At 41.3% G+C, this 25,218-nt stretch overlaps 4 protein-coding genes across 5 annotated transcripts; 1 reads left to right on the top strand and 3 right to left on the bottom strand.

The window, feature by feature from the left end:
* Nucleotides 1-6,357: 6,357 nt before the first annotated feature.
* Nucleotides 6,358-6,951, bottom strand: LOC148768620 (uncharacterized). Its single transcript, XM_088821297.1, has one exon. It carries the CDS (start codon nt 6,949-6,951, stop codon nt 6,358-6,360), a length of 594 nt encoding a protein of 197 aa, XP_088677423.1.
* LOC148768619 (uncharacterized) lies at nt 6,952-7,407 on the bottom strand. Its single transcript, XM_088821296.1, has one exon. The coding sequence runs from the start codon at nt 7,405-7,407 to the stop codon at nt 6,952-6,954; it is 456 nt and encodes a 151-aa protein (XP_088677422.1).
* Nucleotides 7,408-11,541: 4,134 nt separating this feature from the next.
* Nucleotides 11,542-18,715, bottom strand: HSP89.1 (HEAT SHOCK PROTEIN 89.1). Of its 2 annotated transcripts, none has more exons than XM_012974707.2 (20): nt 18,392-18,715; nt 17,497-17,679; nt 17,338-17,411; nt 16,216-16,341; nt 16,047-16,140; nt 15,846-15,929; nt 15,620-15,763; nt 15,406-15,519; nt 14,871-14,930; nt 14,706-14,780; nt 14,519-14,623; nt 14,154-14,294; nt 13,973-14,065; nt 13,790-13,867; nt 13,318-13,572; nt 13,124-13,226; nt 12,578-12,752; nt 12,300-12,405; nt 12,126-12,215; nt 11,542-11,909 (listed from the first exon to the last, which is right to left on the bottom strand). In XM_012974707.2, the coding sequence occupies exons 1-20, from the start codon at nt 18,488-18,490 to the stop codon at nt 11,733-11,735; spliced, it is 2,376 nt and encodes a 791-aa protein (XP_012830161.2). In that variant the 5' UTR covers nt 18,491-18,715; the 3' UTR covers nt 11,542-11,732. The 2 variants fall into 2 exon arrangements, with proteins under 2 accessions (XP_012830161.2, XP_012830160.2); XM_012974706.2 differs by having other exon boundaries at nt 14,706-14,783; nt 18,392-18,672.
* A 487-nt stretch (nt 18,716-19,202) lies between these two features.
* Nucleotides 19,203-23,914, top strand: EMB2761 (threonyl-tRNA synthetase, putative / threonine-tRNA ligase). Its single transcript, XM_012974705.2, has 8 exons — nt 19,203-19,742; nt 20,169-20,315; nt 20,438-20,585; nt 20,826-21,079; nt 21,905-22,282; nt 22,657-22,965; nt 23,070-23,270; nt 23,405-23,914. Exons 1-8 carry the CDS (start codon nt 19,410-19,412, stop codon nt 23,663-23,665), a joined length of 2,031 nt encoding a protein of 676 aa, XP_012830159.1. The 5' UTR covers nt 19,203-19,409; the 3' UTR covers nt 23,666-23,914.
* The last annotated feature ends 1,304 nt before the right edge of the window (nt 23,915-25,218 follow it).

The following is a 25,218-nucleotide window of genomic DNA, read 5'->3' as shown; positions in this document are numbered from 1 at the left end:
TTATAGCTTAAATGAGATTGTTGGGCCCAAACCTTATTTGAAGGTGATTGGGCCTCGGTGATTGTGGTCTTCGATATTGGGCTCGTGGCCCAGTATGTAAGGAAATAGTAGGCCCATTGGGTCGGCCCAATTAGGCATATCATTAAGCCCCCCACTCTCGATTCGATGTGGGGGCCATGTTGAAATGGGTGACATATCGTGTCGAGAGTAAAAATTGTAGTAGTCGATGGTGTGCGAAAACGCGTTGGAGCGTGTGTCGGAGGGGCGTGAAGGCGCGTTGGCGCGTAGCGCGACCAAGTTGTCGCGATGTAAGTGACTTGAGTCGTCGGTGTTGTCCCGCGACAATGTGGTAGCGCGGATCAAGTTATCTCCTCGTGGGAGTTGTCTCGTCGTGGGGTAATAGAGTTGATCGAGTTATCTCCTCGTGGGAGTTGTCTCGCGATAATGTAGTAGCACGGAGCTAGTATTCTCCTCGGGGGAGTTGTTATTTATCGACATTGTCAATGTTTTGACGCGTTGCTTGTATGTGTTTACATATAGCCTTGTGCGTGATGTACTTGAAGAGGGGATCAGGCTCTCAAGAGTTTTTTATGGGGATCGTGCCCCTTGTTAGACCTCGTGGGTCATAAGTATGTTTGGACCGTGGCCACGTTTTAATGAAGGACCCATCGAAAACAAGTAGATAAATTTTGAGTAATCAAGCTGGCCAGGCTATATAGATTCTCATAATATCTCTAAGTGTTTCTAGGGTTGTAATCGTGCTAACTTGAGCTTGCGATTATGTAGTGCATTGCGGGCAAGTGTCTCCTCGTGGGAGTTGTCTCGCAATGAAGTTGTAGGAGCGTTGGATGACGCTCGACTGGGAAGCGGGCGGATTCAGGTCGCCGTGAGCGAGCTGTCTTCTCGTTGGAGTTGTCTCGCAACGAGTCTTTTTACCGAGCGAGGTGGCTCCTCGTGGGAGTTGCCTTGTATCAGGTTCGTAGTGCCAAGCGAGTTGGCTCCTCGTGGGAGTTATCTCGCTGTAGGTTGTAGTATTGAGCAAGTTGGATCCTTGTGGGAGTTGCCTTGTAACGGATATGTAGTGCCGAGCGAGTTGGCTCCTCACGGAGTTGTCCCGCTGCGGGTCGGGGTACCGAGCGAGTTGGCTCCTCGTGGGAGTTGTCTCGCTGCAGGTTCGTAGTACCGAGCGAGTTGGCTCCTCGTGGGAGTTGTCTCGCTGCGGGTTGTAGTACAGAGCGAGTGGTCTCCTCGTGGGAGTTATCTCGCTGTGGTTTTGAGACCCGAGGGAGTTGGCTCCTCGTGGGAGTTGCCTCGCAACGAGTTATAGGACGGAGCGAGTGGTCTCCTCGTACGAGTTATCTCGCTGTGGTTTCGTAGACCCGAGTGAGTTGGCTCCTCGTGGGAGTTGCCTCACAACGGGTTATATGACCGTGCGAGTTATCTCCTCGTGGGAGTTGTGTCGCTACGAGTTGTAGTTCCGAGCGAGTTGGCTCCTCGTGGGAGTTGTCTCGCTGTGGATTCGTAATACCGATGGAGTTGGCTCCTCATGGGAGTTGCCTCGCAACTGGTTATAGGACGAAGCGAGTGGTCTCCTCGTGGGAGTTATCTTGCTGTGGTTCCGTAGACCCGAGGGAGTTGGCTCCTCGTGGAAGTTGCCTCGCAACGGGTTATATAACCGAGCGAGTTATCTCATCGTGGGAGTTGTCTCGCTACGGGTTGTAGTTTCGAGCGAGTTGGCTCCTCGTGGGAGTTGTCTCGCTGCGGGTTCTTAATACCGATGGAGTTGGCTCCTCATGGGAGTTGTCTCGCAACGGGTTTGTAGGACCGAGCGAGTTTGCTCCTCATGGGAGTCGTCTCGCTGCGGGTTGGTATTACCGAGCGAGTTGGCTCCTCGTGGGAGTTGTCTCGCAAGCCCCCCACTCTCGAGACGATGTGGGAGCCAAGTCGAAAGGGGTACCGGATCGGATTGAGAGTAGATCGGTGCTGTAGTCTTGCGTTAATCGTTGGCATGGCGTGGAGAATTTTTTTTTTTTTTTATTTTCCATTTGATAGCGAACGCAATTTGGTAGGTGCGTTAAAGAGCTCGCGCAATTTGGTGGAGCACGTTGAAATTCTCGTGCGATTTGGTGAAACGAGTCAAAATCTACGCGCAATTTGGTGGAGGGCAGTGAAAGTTCCGCCCGATTTAATGGGACCGCGCAGTCCAAGGGCGCCATGGGAAAGCGCGCGCGCGTGTTTGCGCGCGCTCCAATTAATTTTTTTTTTCTCCAGCTGACACGCGCCTCTTGCCCTTTTTTTTTTTTTTGACGCGCGCTCGTATGCGACACGCGCGCCTCTTGCCTTTTTTTTTTTTTTTTTTTTTTTTTTTTTTTTTTTTTTCTCTTTCTTCTTTTCCTTTCTTTTCATCTCCTTCTTTTTTCTTCTTTTTCTTTTTCTTTTTTCTTTTTTCTTCATCTTCTTCTTCTTCTTTTTCCTTTTCTTCATCTTCTTCTTTTTTCTCTTATTTTCTTCTAAGCTTTTTTTTTTTCTTCATCTTCTTCTTTCTTATTTTTCTTTCTTCTCATCTTCTTCTTCTTTGCTTTTTTTTTTTTTTTTCTTTTTTCTTCATCTTCTTCTTTTTTCTTCTACTTCATCTTCCTCTTTTTTCTTCTTCTTTCTTCTCTTTCTTTCTTCTCCTTTGACTTTTTTTTTTCGGGAAGCGTGCCGGATGTGCGCCTCGGGATTCGTGCCCGCACGCGCCTCGAGAATCGTGCCCGAGTTTTTTTTCTCGGGAATCGTGCCCGTTTTTTTTTTTTTTTGCCTCAGGAAGCGTGCCAGATGCGCGCTTCGGGAAGCGTGTCGCGCGCGTCTCGGGATTCGTGCCCGCGCGCGCCTCGAAAATCGTGCCCGAGTTTATTTTTGTGGTTGATGTTCACCCCTTGGGAGGTTCTATTTTTTGAGTAGGGAGATTATACTCGTCTCTTGAGATGTGATGTGAACCCTCTTGGGGTTGAAAGGTAAGGGTGATGCCCAACCTTGGGATGGGTTAACTACCCACTGTAGGATGAGGCGCTCGAGACCTATGGTCTGAGGTGGATGCACACGGTTGTGTCGTTGCTTCAGTGACAACACGAGTTGAAGCTTTCGCGGTCGTATGCTGAAGGTCCTTATCGGTTATCTGAACCGTTAGAGGAGCAAGTAGAAGTTGATATTGTTGAAGTTTCGGCGATCATACGCTGAAGGTCCTCTTCGGTTATCTGAACCGTTCGAGGGGGGGCGGAAGTAGGCCCCCAGAGAGTCGATGACCCATGGCGAACGAAATATTTTGGGGGCACTATAAACCCCCAGGGAGTCGATAACCCTTGGCGAGCGAAATATTTTGGGGGCAGATGTAAGCCCCCAGGGAGTCGATAACCCTTGGCGAGCGAAATGTTTTGGGGGCACTGTATACCCCCAGGGAGTCGATAACCCTTGGCGAGCGAAATATTTTGTGAATCCTGTTGAGGATCTAGTGGGACATCCGAAGAAGGCCTCGTAGTGGATCCCGAGCATGGGGAGGAGGATGTGACAAGCCAGAGCCTCCACGGACTGGGAGGTTGTTAGCTGTGTCATTTTCTCTCCGAGCAGACGCCTCAGGAGGATCTTGTTGGCTACGTGATCTGGTTTGCATCGTTCCCACAGACGACGCCAAAATAATGATGCTAATTACTTAGATCACCTGGGGTAGTGTAGAAAACGAACTGGGAAAGCAAAGCGGATCAGTAGCTCGACAACTTGATGATCATGAGGTACCTGCGATCATAGAACACATGAACTAAGCCGGGGGTTGATCCGGCGGAAACCCCTCCGACGCTCAAGTCAGACGTGCTGATCATAGAAATAGTCCAAAGAATACATTTGATAGTATTGCTCAGATAATAAGACATACCTTGAGGAATGAGTTCAAACATTTATTTATAGCTTAAATGAGATTGTTGGGCCCAAACCTTATTTGAAGGTGATTGGGCCTCGGTGATTGTGGTCTTCGATATTGGGCTCGTGGCCCAGTATGTAAGGAAATTGTAGGCCCATTAGGTCGGCCCAATTAGGCATATCAGATATTCTATATATCTACCACTAATCATGTGGTTGATATTGCCTCTCCCATAGTCCCATTATTGTAGTGGGGATGTATTTTTGTGCTTATTGATATATAACACGTAGAATTATTTTCTTAACAATTAAAGTAAATACATGGGTACTAAATGCAATAAACGGTCCAACATGCAAATGAAATAGAAGGGTGTTGATCCGGCTGGATTCGTGGTGGGCTGGTTTAGAAAGTTGAGTAGGCATGAACTTGGACCGGAGCCCACGATAAACCTACAAGAAAGAAAAGAACCGGACTTAGGCCGGAGTTAGCACTCCGACGGCCAAGTCAGTAACTTCCTGAAGAAGATATTATGCTTCTGTATGTAATTGATGTATATGATTTCGTTGTGGTTTTCCTGTATTTACTGCCCCTATTTATACTAAAAAGGGGACGGACGTCAAATATTCTTCAATTTAATTTACCTGTCCAATCGCGGTAATTTAGGCATTCGGACCCCAAATTACCTTCAATGCAGTTTAATATGTCATTTCATTGGCGGCTGCATGTGCAAAAAGTAGGGGTCGAAACGACATTCCTCTGCGTCTGTCGGTGGATTGGACGTGCATTAAATGCCTCCATGTGCAGCTAGAATCATCTCCGGGCTGGTCTGGCGAGAAGCTTGGCGGGAGGGTGAGTCAGCGAGAGGCCTCTCTCTCTCGCGGGTTACTCGCGACCCGCTGCTTGGTCCCTCTCGCCTAACGAGCACACCAGTTTAATGGACCTTCTTCTCTTAGTGGGCTTAATGGTGCCCTTTGACCTTGCTTGGGCCTTTGGTCTTTACTGGATCTGGCAAACGGTAACGGGCTAGAGCCACCTTGATGAGCCTTTGCTCCTTATTGGGCCGTCTGGGTGGCCCTGGCCGGATCAACTAGTCCCCCACTCGGGGTTAGGCTCGCAATCGAAGGCGAGCTACCGCGAGTCTACCTCTCGCGAGAGATAGGCTATGTTCCATTTATCCGCTCGCCTATCGGCATGCTCATTGCCATAGCTTCGAATAGTGTGCTCCGCTTCATATTCCTTCGGAATAAATGTACATAATAAATTCGGGTTAATTGACCGGCTAAACTCTTTGTTGGATGCAAATTATGCCCGCCACTTTTGTATTGTAAATAGTTAACTTTCGTCTCGTGCTTCCTAGCGGAATTTGCTCGCTGCAAATTCTGCCCGCAACGTTCGTATTGTAAATAGTTCAACTTTCGTTTCGTGCTTTCTAGCGGCATTTGCTCGCTGCAAATTATGCCCGCAACTTTCATATTGGAAATAATTCTAACTTTCGTTTCGTTCTTTCTAGCGGAATTTGCTCGATGCAAATTCTGCTCGCAACTTTCGCATTGCAAATAATTCTAACTTTCGTTTCGTGCTCTCTAGCGGGATTTGCTCGATGCAAATTCCGCTCGCAACTTTCATATTGTAAATAGTTCAACTTTCGTGCTCTCTAGCGGAGTTTGCTCGATGCAAGTTCCGCTCGCAACTTTCGCATTGCAAATAATTCTTTCGTTTCGTTCTTTCTAGCGGAATTTGCTCGATGCAAATTCTGCTCGCAACTTTCGCATTGCAAATAATTCTTTCGTTTCGTGCTCTCTAGCGGGATTTGCTCGATGCAAATTCCGCTCGCAACTTTCATATTGTAAATAATTCTAACTTTCGTTTCGTGCTCTCTAGCGGAATTTGCTCGCTGCAAATTCTGCCCGCAACGTTCGTATTGTAAATAGTTCAACTTTCGTTTCGTGCTTTCTAGCGGCATTTGCTCGCTGCAAATTCTGCCCGCAACTTTCATATTGTAAATAGTTCAACTTCCGTTTCGTGCTTTCTAGCGGCATTTGCTCACTGCAAATTCTGCCCGCAACTTTCATATTGTAAATAGTTCAACTTTCGTGCTCTCTAGCGGAGTTTGCTCGATGCAAGTTCCGCTCGCAACTTTCGCATTGCAAATAATTCTAACTTTCGTTTCGTGCTTTCTAGCGGAATTTGCTCGATGCAAATTCTGCTCGCAACTTTCGCATTGCAAATAATTCTAACTTTCGTTTCGTTCTTTCTAGCGGAATTCGCTCGATGCAAATTCTGCTCGCAACTTTCGCATTGCAAATAATTCTATCTTTCGTTTCGTTCTTTCTAGCGGAATTTGCTCGATGCAAATTCTGCTCGCAACTTTCGCATTGCAAATAATTCTAACTTTCGTATCGTTCTTTCTAGCGGAATTTGCTCGATGCAAATTCTGCCCGCAACTTTCATATAAAACTTATCGCTTAATTATAATCTCTTGTTCGTAGTTTTTGTTTGTGTACCTTATAAGTTATAGAATTCTTTCTAAGGCATGTTTTTCCAAAAAGAGGCCGCTTCATACTTCTATTGGTAAATTCAAACAGCATTCCTACTTCTATTGGTATGACAGCTTCCCATCCGTACACCAACGAGAACAGACTTTCTTCGGTCGCCTCTTTTGGCGATGTTCGATACCCCCATAGTACCACGTCTAACTCCTCAACCCAATTTCCCTTTGCCCCCTCCAGACGCTTCTTGATTCCCTCTAATAGTACTCGATTAATCACCTCGACTCGCCCGTTCGCCTGCGGGTGAGCCACGGTTGCAAACCTCTGCTTGATACCCAGACCTGCGCACAAGTAATCTACAACAACTATTAAGAATTTTCTCTGCCCCTTGGCCAGCGCCATGGGGCCCACGATATCTATCCCCCATTGTGCAAAAGGACAAGGGGAAGTTATTATCGTCATATCCTCTCCTGGCGTGTGAATCAGCGGGCCATGCCTCTGGCATTTATCACATGTCCTGACAAATTGGCCCGCGTATTTTCTCAAGGTGGGCCAAAAGTATCCTGCCATCTACACTCGCGAGACCAACGCTCTACCTCCTGCATGATCCCCGCAGCATCCTTGGTGTATCTCGCGTAACACGTAGTGGCCTTCCTCTTGAGATAGGCATCTTAGATGCGACCTAGTGTATCCTCTTTTATGAAGTATGTCCCCGATTAAGCAAAAATTGCTTGCTCGCTGTTCCACGATCTTCTGCGTGCGGCCACTTGCTAACACTTTTCCTTGCAGACACGCCCTTATCTCCGCGCGCCAATCTTCCCTGCTTGTCACTGTTGAAACCCGCTCCTCGCCCAGACGGCACGGCTCCCCCATTAGCAATTGTATTTTTCTTGACTCGTATCCTACCGCCATGCTTCCTACTTCCGCCAGCAAATCGGCATGCTGGTTCTCCTCTCGGGGTATTTGAGCTAGCTCGCAGAATTCGAGCTCGCTCATGATCGATCGCACTGTCTCGCAATAAGCCATCACCCGCTCAATTTTTATCTCGAATTCGCCCTTTACTTGTTGTACTACTAGCTGTGAATCCGAAAATATGCTTATACTTCTGCCCCCGGCCGAAGATACCAGCTTCATCCCATGTATAACGGCTTCATATCCTGCTTCATTATTTGAAGCTCTAAAAGGCAACTTGATCGCGTACTCCAATCCTTGTTTGTCGGATATCTCCTGCTCGTCGGCGAGATCCTGTTCGTCGAAGGTATGCTGCTCGTCGGAGAGATCCTGCTCGCGGATATCTATTGCTCGTCGGCGAGATCCTGCTCGTCGGATATCTCCAGCTCGTCAAGGAGATCCTGCTCGTTGGCGAGATCTTACTCGTCGGCGAGATCCTGCTCGTCGGAGAGATCCTGCTCGTCGGATATCCCCTGCTCGTCGGCGAGATCCTGCTCGTCGGCGAGATCTTGCTCGTCGAATATCTTCTGCTCGTCGGAGAGATCCTGTTCGTCGGATATCTCCTGCTCGTCGGCGAGATCCTGCTCGTCGAAGCTATGCTGCTCGTCGGAGAGATCCTGCTCGCGGATATCTCTTGCTCGTCGGCGAGATCCTGCTCGTCGGATATCTCCAGCTCGTCAGGGAGATCCTGCTCGTCGGCGAGATCTTACTCTTCGGCGAGATCCTTCTCGTCGGATATCTTCTGCTCGTCGGAGAGATCATGTTCGTCGGATATCTCTTGCTCGTCAAAGGTATGCTGCTCGTCGGAGAGATCCTTCTCGCGGATATCTCTTGCACGTCGGCGAGATCCTGCTCGTCGGATATCTCCAGCTCGTCAGGGAGATCCTGCTCGTCGAAGGTATGCTGCTCGTCGGAGAGATCCTTCTCGCGGATATCTCTTGCACGTCGGTGAGATCCTGCTCGTCGGATATCTCCAGCTCGTCAGGGAGATCCTGCTCGTTGGCGAGATCTTACTCGTCGGCAAGATCCTGCTCGTCGGAGAGATGCTGCTAGTCGGAGAGATCCTGCTCGCGGATATCTCTTGCTCGTCGGCGAGATCTTGCTCGTCGGATATCTCCAGCTCGTCAGGGAGATCCTGCTTGTTGGCGAGATCTTACTCTTCGGCGAGATCCCGTTCGTCGGATATCTTCTGCTCGTCGGAGAGATCCTGCTCGTCGGCGAGATCTTACTCTTCGGCGAGATCCTGCTCGTCGGATATCTCTAGCTCGTCAGGGAGATCCTGCTCGTTGGCGAGATCTTACTCGTCGGCAAGATCCTGCTCGTCGGCGAGATCTTGCTCTTCGGCGAGATCCTGCTCGTCGGCGAGATCTTACTCTTCGGCCAGATCCTACTCGTCGAATGTATGTTGCTCGTCGGATATCTCTTGCTCGTCAGGGAGATCCTGCTCGTCGAAGGTATGTTGCTCGTCGGAGATATCCTGCTCGCCGGATATCTCCAGCTCGTCAGGAAGATCCAGCTCGTGGGCGAGGTCCTTCTCGTCGGATATCTCCAGCTCGTTAGGGAGATCCTACTCGTCGGATATCTCCAGCTCGTCTGATACCTCCTGCTCATTGGCGAGATCCTGCTCGTCGGATATCTCCAGCTCGTCTGAGTTATTCTGCTCATCGGAGGATTTCTGCTAGTCGGACTCCAATACATTCGCAAGTTAGAGGAATGTCCAACACTGTGAGCTCTTTCGAGAAATCCCACTAAAGCTGAGCTTATTCTGAGGAAAATCCATCTCGCCAAGTCCCTATCTTTATAGAATAATTTGCGAGTTATTCTACTCTATACCTCTAGCGAAATAAATTCAAGTCAGCCCCTGTACAAATTTATAGTTTATCATAATTAAGCGAAAATTCAAATTACGATTATATTTTCATGTATAATCTCAGTTTAGAAAGCATCGGATCGGTGAATCTTAGCTCGGCGAACATTGAGTCGGCGAAATTCGGCTCAGGAACATCGGCGCGAGACTCAGCTCGACGGGCATTGAGTCGGCGAAATTCAGCTCAGGAACATCGGGTCGCGAGACTCAGCTCGACGGACATTGGGTCGCGAGACTCAGCTCGACGAACATTGGATCGGGGAATTTCAGCTCGGCAGACATTGAGTCTGGCGAAATTCAGCCCGACGGACATTGGATCGCGAGACTCAGCTCGACGGACATTGGATCGGTGAATTTCAGCTCGGCGGACATTGAGTCCGCGAAATTCGGCTCAGGAACCTCGGGTCGCGAGACTCAGCTCGACGGACATTGGATCGGTGAATTTCAGCTCGTCAGACATTGAGTCGGCGAAATTCGGCTCAGGAACATCGGGTCGCGAGACTCAGCTCGGCGGACATTGAGTCGGCAAAACCTGGGCCAGAATCAGACAATTGAGCTCCAAGCAGTAAATATAAACTTCCGGAATTCATTTCGAGAGAATAATGCGTGCTTGAAAAGCTTCAAGCCAAAAAATAAATTTAGGAAATCAAACTCCCATGAATCAAGCTCATTAAAGCAAATCAACTTCGAGTTCTAAGGAGTCCTCCAGATCCAACATCTCTGATTGAGGTTTTGGGTCGGTTTATGTACCCAGGTCTGCCTCATATGTATTGAAATCGCACAAGTAAAACAAATATGGTGATGCAGTGGATTTTAAGGAAAGCCCAAGAAATCTCCCTCGATTCACTAACATCCACTACCACAGGTGTTTTGCTTATAGTAGAAGTAGTTGAAAAATCGACGTCTTAACGCTCAATTTCCCACAGACGGCGCCATTTGATCCGGCTGGATTCGTGGTGGGCTGGTTTAGAAAGTTGAGTAGGCATGAACTTGGACCGGAGCCCACGATAAACCTACAAGAAAGAAAAGAACCGGACTTAGGCCGGAGTTAGCACTCCGATGGCCAAGTCAGTAACTTCCTGAAGAAGATATTATGCTTCTGTATGTAATTGATGTATATGATTTCATTGTGGTTTTCCTGTATTTACTGCCCCTATTTATACTAAAAAAGGGGACGGACGTCAAATATTCTTCAATTTAATTTACCTGTCCAATCGCGGTAATTTAGGCATTCGGACCCCAAATTACCTTCAATGCAGTTTAATATGTCATTTCATTGGCGGCTGCATGTGCAAAAAGTAGGGGTCGAAACGACATTCCTCTGCGTCTGTCGGTGGATTGGACGTGCATTAAATGCCTCCATGTGCAGCTAGAATCATCTCCGGGCTGGTCTGGCGAGAAGCTTGGCGGGAGGGTGAGTCAGCGAGAGGCCTCTCTCTCTCGCGGGTTACTCGCGATCCGCTGCTTGGTCCCTCTCGCCTAACGAGCACACCAGTTTAATGGACCTTCTTCTCTTAGTGGGCTTAATGGTGCCCTTTGACCTTGCTTGGGCCTTTGGTCTTTACTGGATCTGGCAAACGGTAACGGGCTAGAGCCACCTTGATGAGCCTTTGCTCCTTATTGGGCCGTCTGGGTGGCCCTGGTCGGATCAGGTGTTTTTCTCAAATGGTGGCTTAAAGATCTCCTCTTTCAGATTTCTTCAATAATTCTCTCTCTCTCTCTCTCATGTCTTTTCGTAATAATTTCTCTGTTCAAAGTTTGTATAAATACATTAATTTATCGATTGAAGTGATATAAATTAATCTAAACTTACATACGGATTCAGACATGATCCGAAACCCGTCGCTAACCGCTTCACAATAGAGGTTTTTCCTCCTAGACGATGGGAATATCCAACTAACCACTTGCACATTTTCAAACTAGACGACTTTAACAACTCATCAACTATTAACGGGGGGTGATATAGCCCATTTGTGTTTTAGGAATACCATTTAAAATTTGTTGTTTGTTTTTTCTTCTACAACTTTAAAGTATCTTATTTTTGTTATTTCACGTCCAAAACGGGCATGGAATAAACTGTGAAACGTCCTAAAAAATGCACTCAAGCTGGGGTTAAGAGCTCCGTCTTTTTCCTTTTCTCAAATAATTGTTTAAATTGTAGGTTAATAAATTAATACATTATTTGTTAACAATAAACTAATAATTGATCAGTAGTTATTGAGTTATTGACTAAAACATACAAACAAAGAACAAAATTAATCCATCCAAAACCCGAATTGGGTGTTCGCTGAGGGGGCTTTCATGCCAAGTTTGAGCTTGTGGGAAAGGGGTATAGACAAAAATGAAAAAGTGTAACGATACAATACTCATAAAAATGGAAAGCAAAATAGCCTACAATGCTGTGAAATCGTCTCCATCAGAATAAAATTACATAAAACACAAGTGTTGCAGTAATTTATTTATTCATCTGGACAGCACAAATAGACGTCTACTCTCTGATTTTGAAAATCAATCTCAACATAGGATTGACAACCTATGATTTCTGAGCACCAGCTTCAACAGGATCAACGACAACCTCAGCCTCAATCGTCTCAGTGGGGTTTACCTGCTGCTGCTGCTGCTGCTGAAATCCATCACTACCCCACTTTCCTACAAGAGCCATATTCATCATCTCGTATATCTTTCCTCCAAGCTGTGCTGGGCTCTCTGGCTGCAACCCACATTCATATATTATCAGTTACTACATCTAGTAGTACATACAACAAGGTCGAATGATGAATAGCTAGATAGTTTCACAAGACACCAATAAAGCATTTTATCACGCCACCAAATGAGTCTTGCCACAAATTCAGAGTCTAGTTTATATCCTTATAAGCTCGATTTATTTTCTAATTGTAAGGCAGAGAAGTGAGAAAGAAATACTCACAGTGAAACCGCTGGATATCAAAGCTGTGTCATACAAGAGATCAATGACCCTCAATGCTTCCTCGTCATTTGGACTACTCTTGCATGCAACCTGCAATTGCAATGTAAATTTACAAGAATGATGATGATGATATTTACAAAAACATTGACAACAAGTCCGTTTATTCATACATACATTTAAGGTTCTGATGATTGGATGCTCTGGATTGACTTCAAAAACTCTCCTACTTCTCATAAACTCAAGGCTGGAGGGATCGCCAACTGTTTGTGCTTTCATCAGCCTGCAATGGGTTCGTTTAAAACAGACACATGGATCGACAAAAAGATCTCATAGATGTAACATATACAAGTAGTAGACCTTACTATACTCTGCAAGGATCCATGAAATAAAAGTTTTCTCAACAAAAAAAAGGACAAAAAGGACTAGGCCTCAGTAAAAGGTCGAGAGCTCACCTTTCCATGTTAGCAGACCAACCAAACTTCCCAGAGGCAAGCACACAAGGTGATGTACTGAGACGATTCGAGACTTGAACACTTGCAACTTTATCACCTAAGCGTTTTTTGATCCAATCACATGTCTGTCCAAACTCTTGCTTCATCTCCTTTTCCTTCTCTTCATTCTTGTCACCTATAATAGTTACATTTTGATAAGACGTCAGGAACCCCATAATCAGCCATAGTCACATGTCATAGATCATAGAGAAGGCGCACTGAATGGGGACACATTAAGAAAGCACACGTGTATTAAATTAAATAGATCTTCAATAAGTCACAATATAAAACACAATAGAGAGGAGGGCTGAGGGGAGGTGAAACGTAATCCGTAAGTCCCAAGTTCAAACATCCATAAATTAGATGCAACCCAATGAAACATAATTATATTTTTTTTCTAAATTCAAACTGCTATAAATGCAGAAGTAGTTCCTCGCAGAGTTTCAGAGAATTAAACAGAAACAAGGACACTGCCGAATTTAAATGAGAAGTTCTTCACAGACTAACCCAGATCTAAATCTTCTTTACTGATGTCAACAAAGTTCTTCTCCTTGTATGATTTCAGATTTTGGATGGCAACCTCATCTATAGGATCCACTAAGAACAAAACCTGGACACAGAATAATTGTGGTCATCAATCATTCTAGGAAGAAAAAATTACACGGACAGCAAACAACTCCGTGTCAACAGATGGAGAGTACCTCAATATCTTTCTCAACAAGCTTCTCCAAGAAGGGCGTATTCCTTGCACTAGTTACACTGTCTGATGCAATGTAATATATATCTTTCTGTTCAGTTTTCATGTTCTCAACATATTCATCCAAGCTGATCACATCCTCCTCGCTCTGAGATGAGAAAAATCGTAATAGTGGAGCAATGCGTTTGTGGTTCTCACGATCTTCAATGCAGCCTAACTTCATGTGTTTGCCAAAGTTCTCCCAAAACCTTGCATAGTCCTGTACAGAAACAGATATATGCGCGAAGTAGAGAAAATTAGTTGAGTAAAGCCAATATATTCACAAAGGCAAGTGAAACATTGTAGGTAATCTTCAGATGTTTGTGGCATTATAAACATCACATTGAACTAAGATAGCAACACAATCATATCAAAGAAACAACACAAATTCTTCCTACGAATGCCATGTAAGAGAATTCAAGAAGGAAGAACTCTACATCTCTATTCTCGCTCATAGTTATGCCCAGAATCATGTCGAAGGCCTTGCGCACCAAACGTTTCCTCATAATGCGCACCTAAAAGGCAGCAAATAGAAATAATCATTAAAATCATGCTGTCGCATAAGTTACACAGATGTATATTCATCCATAGCAAGAAGACCAATAATATAGTGTACTTACAATACGACTTTCTTGAAGGATTTCACGCGAGACATTCAATGGAAGATCATTAGAATCCACAACACCTTTAACGAAGCTCAAGTACCGTGGGAACTATTGAATACAGAAAAGAGTGAATGAATATTGGGTTTCTGGATTTTCTAATTATCAATCCTCGCCTAAAAACCTACAAGTTTCTCACCAATTCACCATCGAAGTCATCGGAAATGAATACACGTTTGACATAGAGCCTTATATTCTTTGTCTTGGGATTAACTATGTCATCCTTCCCTGTCGCTGCTATTGATGGCACATACAAAATAGACTTGAACTCCACTTCACCCTGCAACAACAAAATCGAATGGTTAGTTGACTAAACCAGCCAGAAAGAGTCTCTATTGCATTGGAGGTTTCTACAACTCTATAACTATTTTTTACTAAGTCCTGAATTCGCCAAAGTATGTTAGCAGTAAGTAAAACCCAAAAACATATGCAGGTAAGAAACAGTTATTGAACGGAAGCGTTTTAAACAACAAATAAGTTTTTGCTAATAGGGATCTGTTTAACCTCAGTAGAGAAGTGTGAAGAGGCAAGAGGTTCCAAATATTCATTAAAAGTCTTCTTGTAGAACTCATTGTAATCCTCCGTGGTGACTTCTTTCGAGTTCCGGAGCTGCATCAAACAGGAACCATTAAACTCTGAAGGAGAGCAGCTTTAACAAAGAAAAGTGTAAAATGGCATTTCATAGGCTCACCCATATAGGCTGAGTATCATTTGCAAGCTCCCAATCCCAATATCGTTCAACTACAGTCTTAGTCTTCTTCTTTTTCTGCTATATCAAACACATTATACAATTTTCAGTAATTGACAGGGACATATTTGTTATACTTAATGCATGGTAAAGTTTTAAAAACAGTACCTCAGTTTTCCCATCTTGTTCGTCCTTAATGGCTTCAGCAGGATCCTCATCAACATCAACCTGCAAAAGTGTAAATGTTATGAAGTACTTCTCAACTGGGCGTAATCAAGGTAGTTAAAATCCGAATCTCAAACTAATTAAATTGAAAAGGTAAAATCACATTGCAGTTTTACTGATTTTGACCCAATTTCCAAACAATTTTACCTGGTTTAGGATTTTACAACAATGTTACAATTTATGTGGTAGTCAATTTGTAAAATCCTACTATTTTATGATTTATTCCTGATTTACCTACATTGGGGGGAATAGCTGCCTACAACAAAGTATAATCTATCCTGATTGATCCTATTCCTTTGTACACGTGCTATAGGGTGTACACTAGGGTTCTGGCATTTACGGTTCTAAAATAATTTAACTGTCTAAAATTGTGATGAAGCATATTACATCTAAATTCATAAAATAAGATAAAAGCAGATAGAGTAGAAAGTGCTAGATCAAATCAATACAGGAGATTGGATTTTTTTTGTAGGCCTACCTCCTTAGTGTATCCCTTCTCTTGCCATGTGTAAATTGGGAAGGAGACGAACTGCGAGTAATTTGTCACAAGCTTCTGGATTTTTTCTGGATGTGCAAAACCTTTGTCATCACGCTATCACATGCACAAGAGAGGCATTACACAAGCTTAAATGTTCAGCACAGAATAAGACAAAACTAAAAACATTGTATTAGAGATGTGTTAATTAATGAACCTTAAGATGTAGAGTAAGACGAGTTCCTCTGGGAATGAGCTTAGCAGGATCAGTCTCCTCTCGGATGGTATAGGAACTGGAGTTTGCTTCACCTTCCCACACGTATTGTTTGTCAGATTTGGGGCTCTTTGTTGAGACCTCAACCTTTTAATGGAAGACGAAATAAGAATGACATGGTAACATAAGAAAAGAAGAAAAAAAAATAGGGAGTCAGTTTCATAGATACCCGCTCACAAACAAGGAACGCGGAATAGAATCCCACACCAAACTGACCAATCAAATTGCTATCAGTTCCAGCATCCTTGCTATCCTGTCAAACAAGACAGTATAAAACAGTAAATATCCTCCTTAAGAGATTAAAAAAAATGAACGTTGTGACTGTCAAAGATTAATATCATAAAAAGTTAGTATCACCGAAAAATTGCACCTTCAATGCTTTTAAAAATTTAGCAGTTCCACTTTGTGCAATAGTACCAAGACAGTCAACAATCTCGTTGTGCGTCATGCCGATTCCAGTATCTCTGTATGGTAAATCATATAACTCATAAAGACAGACCATATAGATTAAAGAAGTATTCATAGCTTATAAAACTTACGTAATCGTGATTATTCCATTATCCTTGTCCGTCTGGATTCGGATGTCAAGATCATATGTATCCTTCAAGAGCTGGGGATCAGTAACACTGAGAAACCGTAGCTTGTCCAATGCATCACTTGCATTGCTGCACACAAGAACAAAGTTTCCAGACAATAAATAGAGTGTTAAGAAGTCGAAAGAACAAACAGAAAAGATGGAGGACTCATCAGCCACAGACATGTCAGAGAGTATTTTTAATATGAAGAAATGTTTTGCAGCGTAAAAAATTGAGAAACTTTAACAAACAGTACAATATTTATACGATAAATATTTACAGTAAGCAGTTTTAAAGTAGATATGATACAAATGCCAGTCATTAATGGTTTTCATGTAACAATTGCAGAAAATGAGCAGTAAGTGTACACGAGACAATAATTAACCTTTCAGCCTAAAAGTCTTCGGTGTTATAATTAATCCCTAAAATTGAAATCCTAATTCCTAAATGTCATTCACTTCTATTAACCTTTCATTCATATAGATGGTCCTCGCGGATCTTCACCTTTCTAGCAGAAACTAAGGAAACAATCGAAAGTCAGAATGCATTTCATAGACTCTTAGGTTACAACATACCAGAAACCTCCAGTTCTGTACAACTTGATATTGAAGCAAATGCTATGCAGATGAATATCTTTGCTCCTTTATTTGATTTTTAACATTATACAAAAACCATCCACACTTCCAGAATAAAATTACATCATGTAGTCATTAGACAAAATAATTAGACATATAGCAGATATTGTTCTACTAGCCAATACTAATTAGCTAATTGTCATTATGAATTATCAGAATTACAAACGAAGCACAACGGCAGTTAATTTCATCATTACACATGCATTAACAAACCTAATGCCATATCATATTAACCTCCCTAACAAAAATCAAAATTTAGGAGCATTTTCGATATCCATGCAGCTGTTTGACATAAAGACCTTCAAACTCTATTGCAATATCGATATCTACAAAGTTTTTTGATGTAAAAAATAATGCACCGTCAGCAATGACAGATCAATTCAGTCTATAGACTTATAAAATCCCCATATAATGCCAAAATAAAGGATCACATATTGATTGAAAGACATGCCTGATAAGCTCCCGAAGAAACACGTCCTTGTTGCTATATAAACTATTCACAATAAGGTCCATGAGACGGCTAACCTGCCACAAATAGCACAATACAAACATTTATCAGCAAAAGGTTAATATGACAATCTCTAAGGTATGATGTTCAGTTCAAATCTACCTCTGCTTGGTACTCGAACTTTTCAGCTGGAGGGGTTGAGGCATCAGATGCAGCAGCAGTTGACTCATAACGACGGCCCACAACAAGCCCACTTTTTAAGTTAAATGGCTTTATCACACCAATACCATTGCTGCCAGTTGCTAACACAGAGCACCATCTCTTTGTTGTATCACTCTCACCAGACTAGTCAACATGGAGGAATAGCAAAGTTATTCACAAGAAAGAATAACAGACACAAAGCTTGTATTTATTCATTAGGAAGCGGACAATGTCATCAAAGAACATTCTCATGACTGTCATTTTTGTATTTAGGTAATTAATTCACATTTCTACGCAGAAATATCTTCAATATTAAGAGGATATGATTACCGACATAAGACATCAAATCACACAACACACTAAACCCTAAACCTAAAATCATACACCCTAAACCTTAACAAAGCAAGGCATCTCCAAGTATTAAAGTACATTTGTAATTTTTTAATCGGTAAAAAAGAAGAAACACTCAAACACCATAACCCTTAAATATTTGATTTGATCAGGATAATAATTTGCTAACCAAAAAAAAAGGGAAAATAAAAAATAAAAGAGCGTGCTTTCACATTTTTTTCTTCTCCATCTCTTTGCTGATGACAACTAACTTAACCAGAAGAAGTCAAATAGACCGTCTAAATACCCATTTTTTTTTCTTCAAATTATTATCAATTTCCAAAAGGCACAAAACACACGTTTCATTGAAAAAATGGAGCCGATCTTCGGTTAATTTCTCACTTCACCAATGAATCGAACTCACAAAACCAAACACAGATAAAACGAGAAGTAAATGAACGATGACGAAAACTGAAAAACAAAATCACGAAAATTTGAAAACAAACACAGAGGATGAAAAGGCTACCGGACGATGAATGAGTGTAAATGCGGAAGAGAGTGGTTGGTGTCGATTAGCTGCATCGCGGATGATAGCGGAGACGGAACGTCTCGACAGCCTGTGCATTTTCGGAGATTGATTTGTACGGGCAGAGAGAGAGAGAGAGAGAGAGACGAGAGAGATGATTGCAGGCTTTGAGTTGGGGCTTTCTGTATGCAAATGTAGGGTTTTAGAGAATATTTATGGGTTTAGAAGGTTCTGGAGCTCCGATGAATTTTGTTTTGCACCTTGTAATTCATATGGATTGTAAGTTTGCACCCTATAATTTTAGAATTATCAGAATTCACCCTCAAATTAAATCAAAATGACCATTTAATTTAAGAGGGTGTTTGGCTAAGCTTAAAAGATGTTTTAGAGCTTATAAGTTCTTCCAAAGTTTTTGGTAATTTTTTTAAAAAAGATCTTAATTTTTTTTTTAAAATAACTGTTGGAGAGCAAATAAGATCTTTTTAAATAAGTACATCTACCCCACCTTTTTATTAAGATCTTATAATGAGTAAAAATAGAAAATAAGCTTATTATCCAAACGCTCTAAAAATTAATTCTAAAAATAAGATGTAACAGCTTATCAGCTGATTAAAATAAACTTAGCCAAACACCCTCTAAATTTAATCAAATATATATCGCGATATATTAACAATAATTATAACATTTTTTTAATTTTATTTTTAAACTAATCGCATCTTTATATATTTTTTCGGAATAAAAAAAAAAAACAAGAGGAAAAATCACTTTCAAATTTAAAATTATAAGTATGATGAATGATTAATAAATAATTAAGAATAAAATATCCCACTAATTTATGTAAGCGGGGCCCACAGGCGACCTTCACATACTCTCCGATGGCGATATGTGAATGGATATAGAGAGCGCAACCAACTGGTTAGAGAGAGAGAGAGAGAGAGAGAGAGAGAGGAGAGAGAGCTGAGAGTAAACTTCCACCACAAAAATCCGCCCACATACTAAACAAACACACTCCTTGATTATGTTTGTTGCTCACAAAACCACGGTTATGGCGCTCTCTTTATCGTTATCGAAGCACTGTCTTCTCACGTTCCCACGGAATAAACTCTCCCATTTCTCCCCCAAATGCAATCTCAATTTGTTTTCAGTCTGCCCTTCTTTTGTTGATCATCGTTTTTCTCGCAAGGATGGACTGCGTAGGGCAAAATTCTCCGCCGTCGCTACTGAAGTTACGGAAATGCCCACTGCTCCGCCGCCCGGTGAAGGAAGAGATACCAATTCCGATTCCGATTCCGGAAAAATTGTCCTTCCTACCAATAAGTCTTCTGAGAAACTCCTCAGGATTCGTCACACGGTAATACTTCGAAATTAATTGTAAAAAAAATTCCTAATTAACTGTTTAGAAAACGTAAGAGCAGATGAAACTTGTGTATGTGGTGCCAGATTTGTGGCTTAGACCTTATGGGCAATCCGTAATCTGCACAAACTTACGAAAAATTATTGAACTTTTGAGTTAGTATAGCAAGTCTTTTTGTTAATTTGATTTACTGAGATGTCAATTTGTTCCTACAATCATACTTCTAATCTAATTAAGTAAAATGAGAGCCTTGAACTTTGAAATTCAATGTTAATGCTGCTTTTTACATTATGTCTTATTATTGTTCCGTATTTGCTTATCTAGTTGCATTAGCTTGTGAAGTGGTCCTGCGTAGTCAAAATGCAAATTTTGGATGATTGAGTTCTTATTGTATAGGATTTTAATCTTTCTTAACGAATGCAGTGTGCTCATGTGATGGCTATGGCTGTTCAAAAGATTTATCCGGATGCAAAAGTGACGATTGGTCCTTGGATTGAGAATGGCTTTTACTATGACTTTGATATGGAGCCTCTCACTGATAAGGACCTTAAGAAAATTAAAAAAGAAATGGTGAGCCGACTTTGTCTTCTTGTATTGTGATCATCAGTCCTTTTCTTTTCTTGTTATTCAACAACATTACGTGAGATAATGCTTTTTTTGGCTACAGAATTTATTTCTTGAATCATCTGTAGGATCGCATTATTGGTAAAAATTTGCCTTTAATCAGAGAAGAAGTTAGCAGAGATGAAGCCCATAAAAGGATAATTGATGTCAAGGAGCCTTACAAGATTGAGATTCTTGAGAGCATTAAAGAGGAGCCCATCACAATCTATCATATAGGTGAGGTCTGCTTCTTTCTTCTACGCCTAATAAACCTTTGCTTAGCTCGAATTGAGCTAAAAAACTTAAGAAAATGTTTTCTGAAAAGTCCTACTTACTATCGTTGTATTTGTCTTCCAGAATATATATTGTTTTAATTTTTTTCCCCTTGGTTGGAGTCCTTAACTTTCTGAACCCTGCATCTAGACATTAGGAAATCTTATTCTTCTGTTTTACTGTTGTTCTTTGTTATCTTCATAGGTAATGAATGGTGGGATCTTTGTGCTGGGCCTCATGTAGAATCTACTGGAAACATCAATAGAAAAGCTATTGAACTTGAGTCTGTCGCTGGGGCTTACTGGAGAGGAGACACAAATAAGCCAATGTTACAAAGGATATATGGCACAGCATGGGAGAATGAAGAACAACTGAAAGCTTATCTTCACTTTAAGGAGGAGGCCAAAAGGCGGGACCACCGTAGAATTGGTCAAGATCTCGATCTGTTTTCTATACAGGTACCATGTTCATGATTTTCATGTATATTCCTTGCTTCCTACTGTACATGGAGTAGTTCAAATTCTCTTCCTAAGTAACTAATATTCTTCAAACACAATTTGGGGGTGCTACGTGAAAAGCTTTTTTAAATTTTGGTCAGATTTTTTCTCGAGATGATAATGCTATGGAGACTCAGTAATAGATTTCATCATGCGAATATAATGGATATTGGAAAAACAAGTATATACTGTTGTTTCCATCAAAATTCAGGATTCACCTTTCTTTAAATGCTTCTATTCAGTCAATGGTGCTGCAACTTTTCAACCTTAAACGTAAATGGTAGCTTGTAAGTTGGATCATCAAACTAATATCTTGAAAACCCCTCTTATGAGATGAGGCCTTCTCCTCTGCAATCAGAAAAAAAAAATGAATTGTGTTTTTCAACTCCTTATAGCTAAATATTGGCATGATTAGCCTGTAAACCTCTATCGTCCTTCACTCCAGCCAAATTTCTTGTGGTTTCCATCATGCCCTGGCCTTTCCCCAACTACATCTTTAAAATGCTGGATTTGTTTATTTCTGCAAAGGACATCCATGTTACATTTTCAGCTTTGTAATAAAGATTAAACAAAGATGTCTATTCCATCCATTTCACTTGATGTGAATATTTCTTTTTAAACAGTCAACTATATTCTAGTCACACTAGATGTGATTTCATCCATTTTTCAACCAAATCAAAATGGTAGTTGCTATTGTAATTTTTTTGTTGAACGAATATGTATGTGTGGCGTTATTGCTCATTTAAGATTCCCTAGGTCTTATACCTGAAATGAAAATACGTGCAGGATGAGGCTGGTGGAGGGTTGGTTTTCTGGCATCCAAAGGGTGCTATTGTAAGACACATAATTGAAGATGCATGGAAAAAGATCCACATACAGCGTGGCTATGATTTACTCTATACTCCACATGTAGCAAAAGGAGATCTTTGGAAGATTAGTGGTCATCTCGACTTTTACAAAGAGAGTATGTTTGATCAGATGAAGATAGAGGAAGAACTTTATCAGCTCCGACCGATGAATTGCCCTTACCATATTTTGGTTTACAAACGGAAGCAGCATTCTTACAGGGATTTTCCAATCAGGGTTGCTGAGCTTGGAACAGTGTATAGATATGAGTTGTCTGGAAGTTTACATGGATTGTTCAGAGTAAGAGGATTTACCCAGGTATGTGTTTGTGTTTTGCTCATTGAATCTATATCTCTTAAAGTACGGAGTCTTAGATTGGCTTTTGGTCTTGGATTTATCGACATCAACAGATAATCTAATGGTATCATTGAAACTTCCACAATTGTCGCCTTGAAACCATTCAAGTTAATTTGAATTTTAAAGAATTCCATGCGATTTACTTTATTGTAAAATCGAGGTTCTTGTTACTTATGTATCAAAATTTAGATTTCCCATTCCATTAAAAGGCTCCCTGTAATATCTCAGTGTAATGCATTAATAAGAGTTCTCATCTCTGCGTATCTGTTAGAAAAATTTTAATTATGCTCCAGAGGCTTGTGTTAAGTTTACTCTGTGATGGTTTGGTTTTACAGGATGATGCCCACATATTCTGTTTAGATGATCAAATAAAAGACGAAATAAGGGGTGTGCTGGATCTTACGGAGGAAATATTGCTGCAATTTGGTTTTGACAAATATGAAGTAAACCTGTCAACAAGACCAGAGAAATCTGTGGGAGGTGATGATATATGGGATAAAGCAACATCTGCTCTAAAGGATGCCTTAGATGACAAAGGTTGGAATTATCAGATAGATGATGGCGGTGGCGCTTTTTATGGCCCCAAAATTGATTTAAAAATCGAGGATGCACTCGGAAGGAAGTGGCAATGCTCCACCATACAGGTATTGTTTGTTTCCGTGGACCGACCTAATGGAAAGAAACCACCACTGCAATGTTCATTTCTATTCTTCTTTTGGCAAATATATATAATTTTCTTTTTTGGTAGGTTGATTTTAATTTGCCTCAACGCTTTAACATCACTTACGTCGATTCGGATCAAGAGAAGAAGCGACCAATCATGATACATAGAGCAGTTCTTGGATCCTTAGAGCGCTTCTTTGGAGTTCTTATAGAGCATTATGCTGGAGATTTTCCATTATGGCTTTCTCCTATTCAAGCTCGTCTTTTACCAGTAACTGACATACAGGTAAAGAAAACATCCGATTATAGTGGGACTCCATTGTTTGTAGTAGTAGTAGTATATAACTTACTCGATCAACTGCATGTATATTTTGTGACGTAAGAATTAAGCTCACTGAAATAATTATGCAATTGCTACAGCTTGAGTACTGCAATGAGGTGTGCAAAAGATTGAAAGAAAATGGCATTAGAGCAGAAGTTTGCAGTGGAGAGAGGCTGCCAAAACTTATTAGGACAGCAGAGAAACTGAAGATTCCATTAATGGCGGTTGTGGGGCCCAAAGAGGTAGAAACACAAGCGTTAACAGTTAGATCGAGGTTTGGTGGAGAGTTGGGTACAATGTCAGTCGATGATTTTATCAGCAAAACAAAGCATGCAGTTGAAAACAAGGCCTTCATTTGATCCAATGATTTTATTCACTTCAATGGGGGAAATGGCTAACGAGACTCACTCACCACAAATCTAAATTTAAATAGCTATAAAGACAGCAACTTTTTTCTTTTTATTTGTTCTTAGTTATAAGTCCATATTTTGTCATTATGCAAACATGGAGGAGATTTTCGTAATTAGTCACGGGGCTCTCTTTGTCGACTGAGGCCGTTTGGTATACAAGTCCATTCACCAAATGATTCGGATTTGGCCCCAACTAAATATTTTTGTCTTTCTTAGAATCTCATTAATTGAAAAATCAAAAATCTATGATAGGCTTTTTACAAAATTACCCTTAATTTTTCAACTCAATTAAAATATCGAAAACATCTATTGACTTTGTTTATTGGGATAATTAGTGAAAACCCCCCAAAACCTTTGGGTATATTAGGGTGGATCTACACCCTTTTACATTATTAGTGAAACCCCACTTATTTATAAATTAAATTAAATATTTATTAAATTTCGATTTAATATACCTAGTTTGCCCTTTATGTAATATTATTTAATATTTGACCTATTCTCTTTTTCCCCTACACTCTCTCCACCGTCCCCTTCCTTTCCTCTCTCCCTGTTAATATCGTTCTCTTCGCCAAGAAACGCAACCTTCTCCCCTTCCTTTCCTCTCTCCCTGTTAATATCGTTCTCTTCGCCAAGAAACGCAACCTTCTCCCCGCCGAGGAACGCAACCTCCTCTTCGCCTACAAAAACATCACCAATCGAGCAGAACGAGGAGAGCCGCGAAGACGAGAGCCCCGTGTCCTCTATCACAACCTACAGATCCAAATCGAGGAGCTCTCCTCCAATTCCGGTGGCATCTTGAAGCTTTTCGATTCCAAGATCATCGGATTCGCCGCTTAGAGGTCTGTTTCCTTATCTATTTGTGTCCTTGTTTTTTTTGTTACATTTATTTGGAATATGAAGCTAATATACTATGTTGGTCTGTTGTGTATATGATTTAGTTAGTACAAAAAAATTGCAATTCATTCTGAAAGAAAAAACTGACAATAAAAAAATCGAAAAAGAGAAATATTTTTCTGGAAGAAGAAATATTTAAAACAAAGTTTTTTTTAAATAAATAAAAAATAAAAAAATAAATAAATAAATAAAAAATCATCAAAGTAGTGGATAAATGGGTAGTGAATAAAGGGAGGGTAAATTTGGAAATAAAAAAAGAATGGGTCCCTCACTAATAATGAAAAAGGGGTTGAACCCATCCTTATTAAAATAATGTTGGAGGGGGTTCTCACTAATACTCCCTTGTTTATTTTATTCATGCATGCGTTATCTTTGTTGTACATGGATTTACTACTCTTTACTTGTTGGAAAAGCATATGATTGATTCTTTGTTGCTTGCTTTGTCTTTTATTATTAACTGTCTTGTTTATGCTTCACAAAAACTACTACATTACTTATTAAAAACTCAACTTAATAAATAAAATAAAATATAAACCATTTCATACTATAAGTTGGTTTAATGTTCATCTTTTTTGCCGATCAGGGCCTTTGCTAATGATTCTATCTCA

The sequence above is a fragment of the Erythranthe guttata genome, chromosome 8 (genome assembly GCF_056151865.1).
Source record: "Erythranthe guttata isolate IM_541 chromosome 8, IM_541, whole genome shotgun sequence".
Taxonomy (NCBI): domain Eukaryota; kingdom Viridiplantae; phylum Streptophyta; class Magnoliopsida; order Lamiales; family Phrymaceae; genus Erythranthe; species Erythranthe guttata.
The sequence above is the reverse complement of the archived record's forward strand: the minus strand, read 5'-3'. Positions and strand labels throughout refer to the sequence as shown.

What these genes read in the sequence shown, in the direction of transcription:
- LOC148768620 (XM_088821297.1), bottom strand. Translation starts at nt 6,951, where the DNA reads ATGGCAGGATACTTTTGGCCCACCTTGAGAAAATACGCGGGCCAATTT.
- LOC148768619 (XM_088821296.1), bottom strand. Translation starts at nt 7,407, where the DNA reads ATGGCTTATTGCGAGACAGTGCGATCGATCATGAGCGAGCTCGAATTC.
- HSP89.1 (XM_012974706.2), bottom strand. Translation starts at nt 18,490, where the DNA reads ATGCACAGGCTGTCGAGACGTTCCGTCTCCGCTATCATCCGCGATGCA. An exon ending in ATGATACTCAGCCTATATGG is followed by an intron (nt 14,624 to 14,705) that starts GTGAGCCTATGA and finishes TGTTTGATGCAG; the next exon opens with CTCCGGAACTCGAAAGAAGT. An exon ending in CTTCACACTTCTCTACTGAG is followed by an intron (nt 14,295 to 14,518) that starts GTTAAACAGATC and finishes TTGTTGTTGCAG; the next exon opens with GGTGAAGTGGAGTTCAAGTC.
- EMB2761 (XM_012974705.2), top strand. Translation starts at nt 19,410, where the DNA reads ATGTTTGTTGCTCACAAAACCACGGTTATGGCGCTCTCTTTATCGTTA. An exon ending in AGAAAATTAAAAAAGAAATG is followed by an intron (nt 20,316 to 20,437) that starts GTGAGCCGACTT and finishes AATCATCTGTAG; the next exon opens with GATCGCATTATTGGTAAAAA. An exon ending in TACCAGTAACTGACATACAG is followed by an intron (nt 23,271 to 23,404) that starts GTAAAGAAAACA and finishes CAATTGCTACAG; the next exon opens with CTTGAGTACTGCAATGAGGT.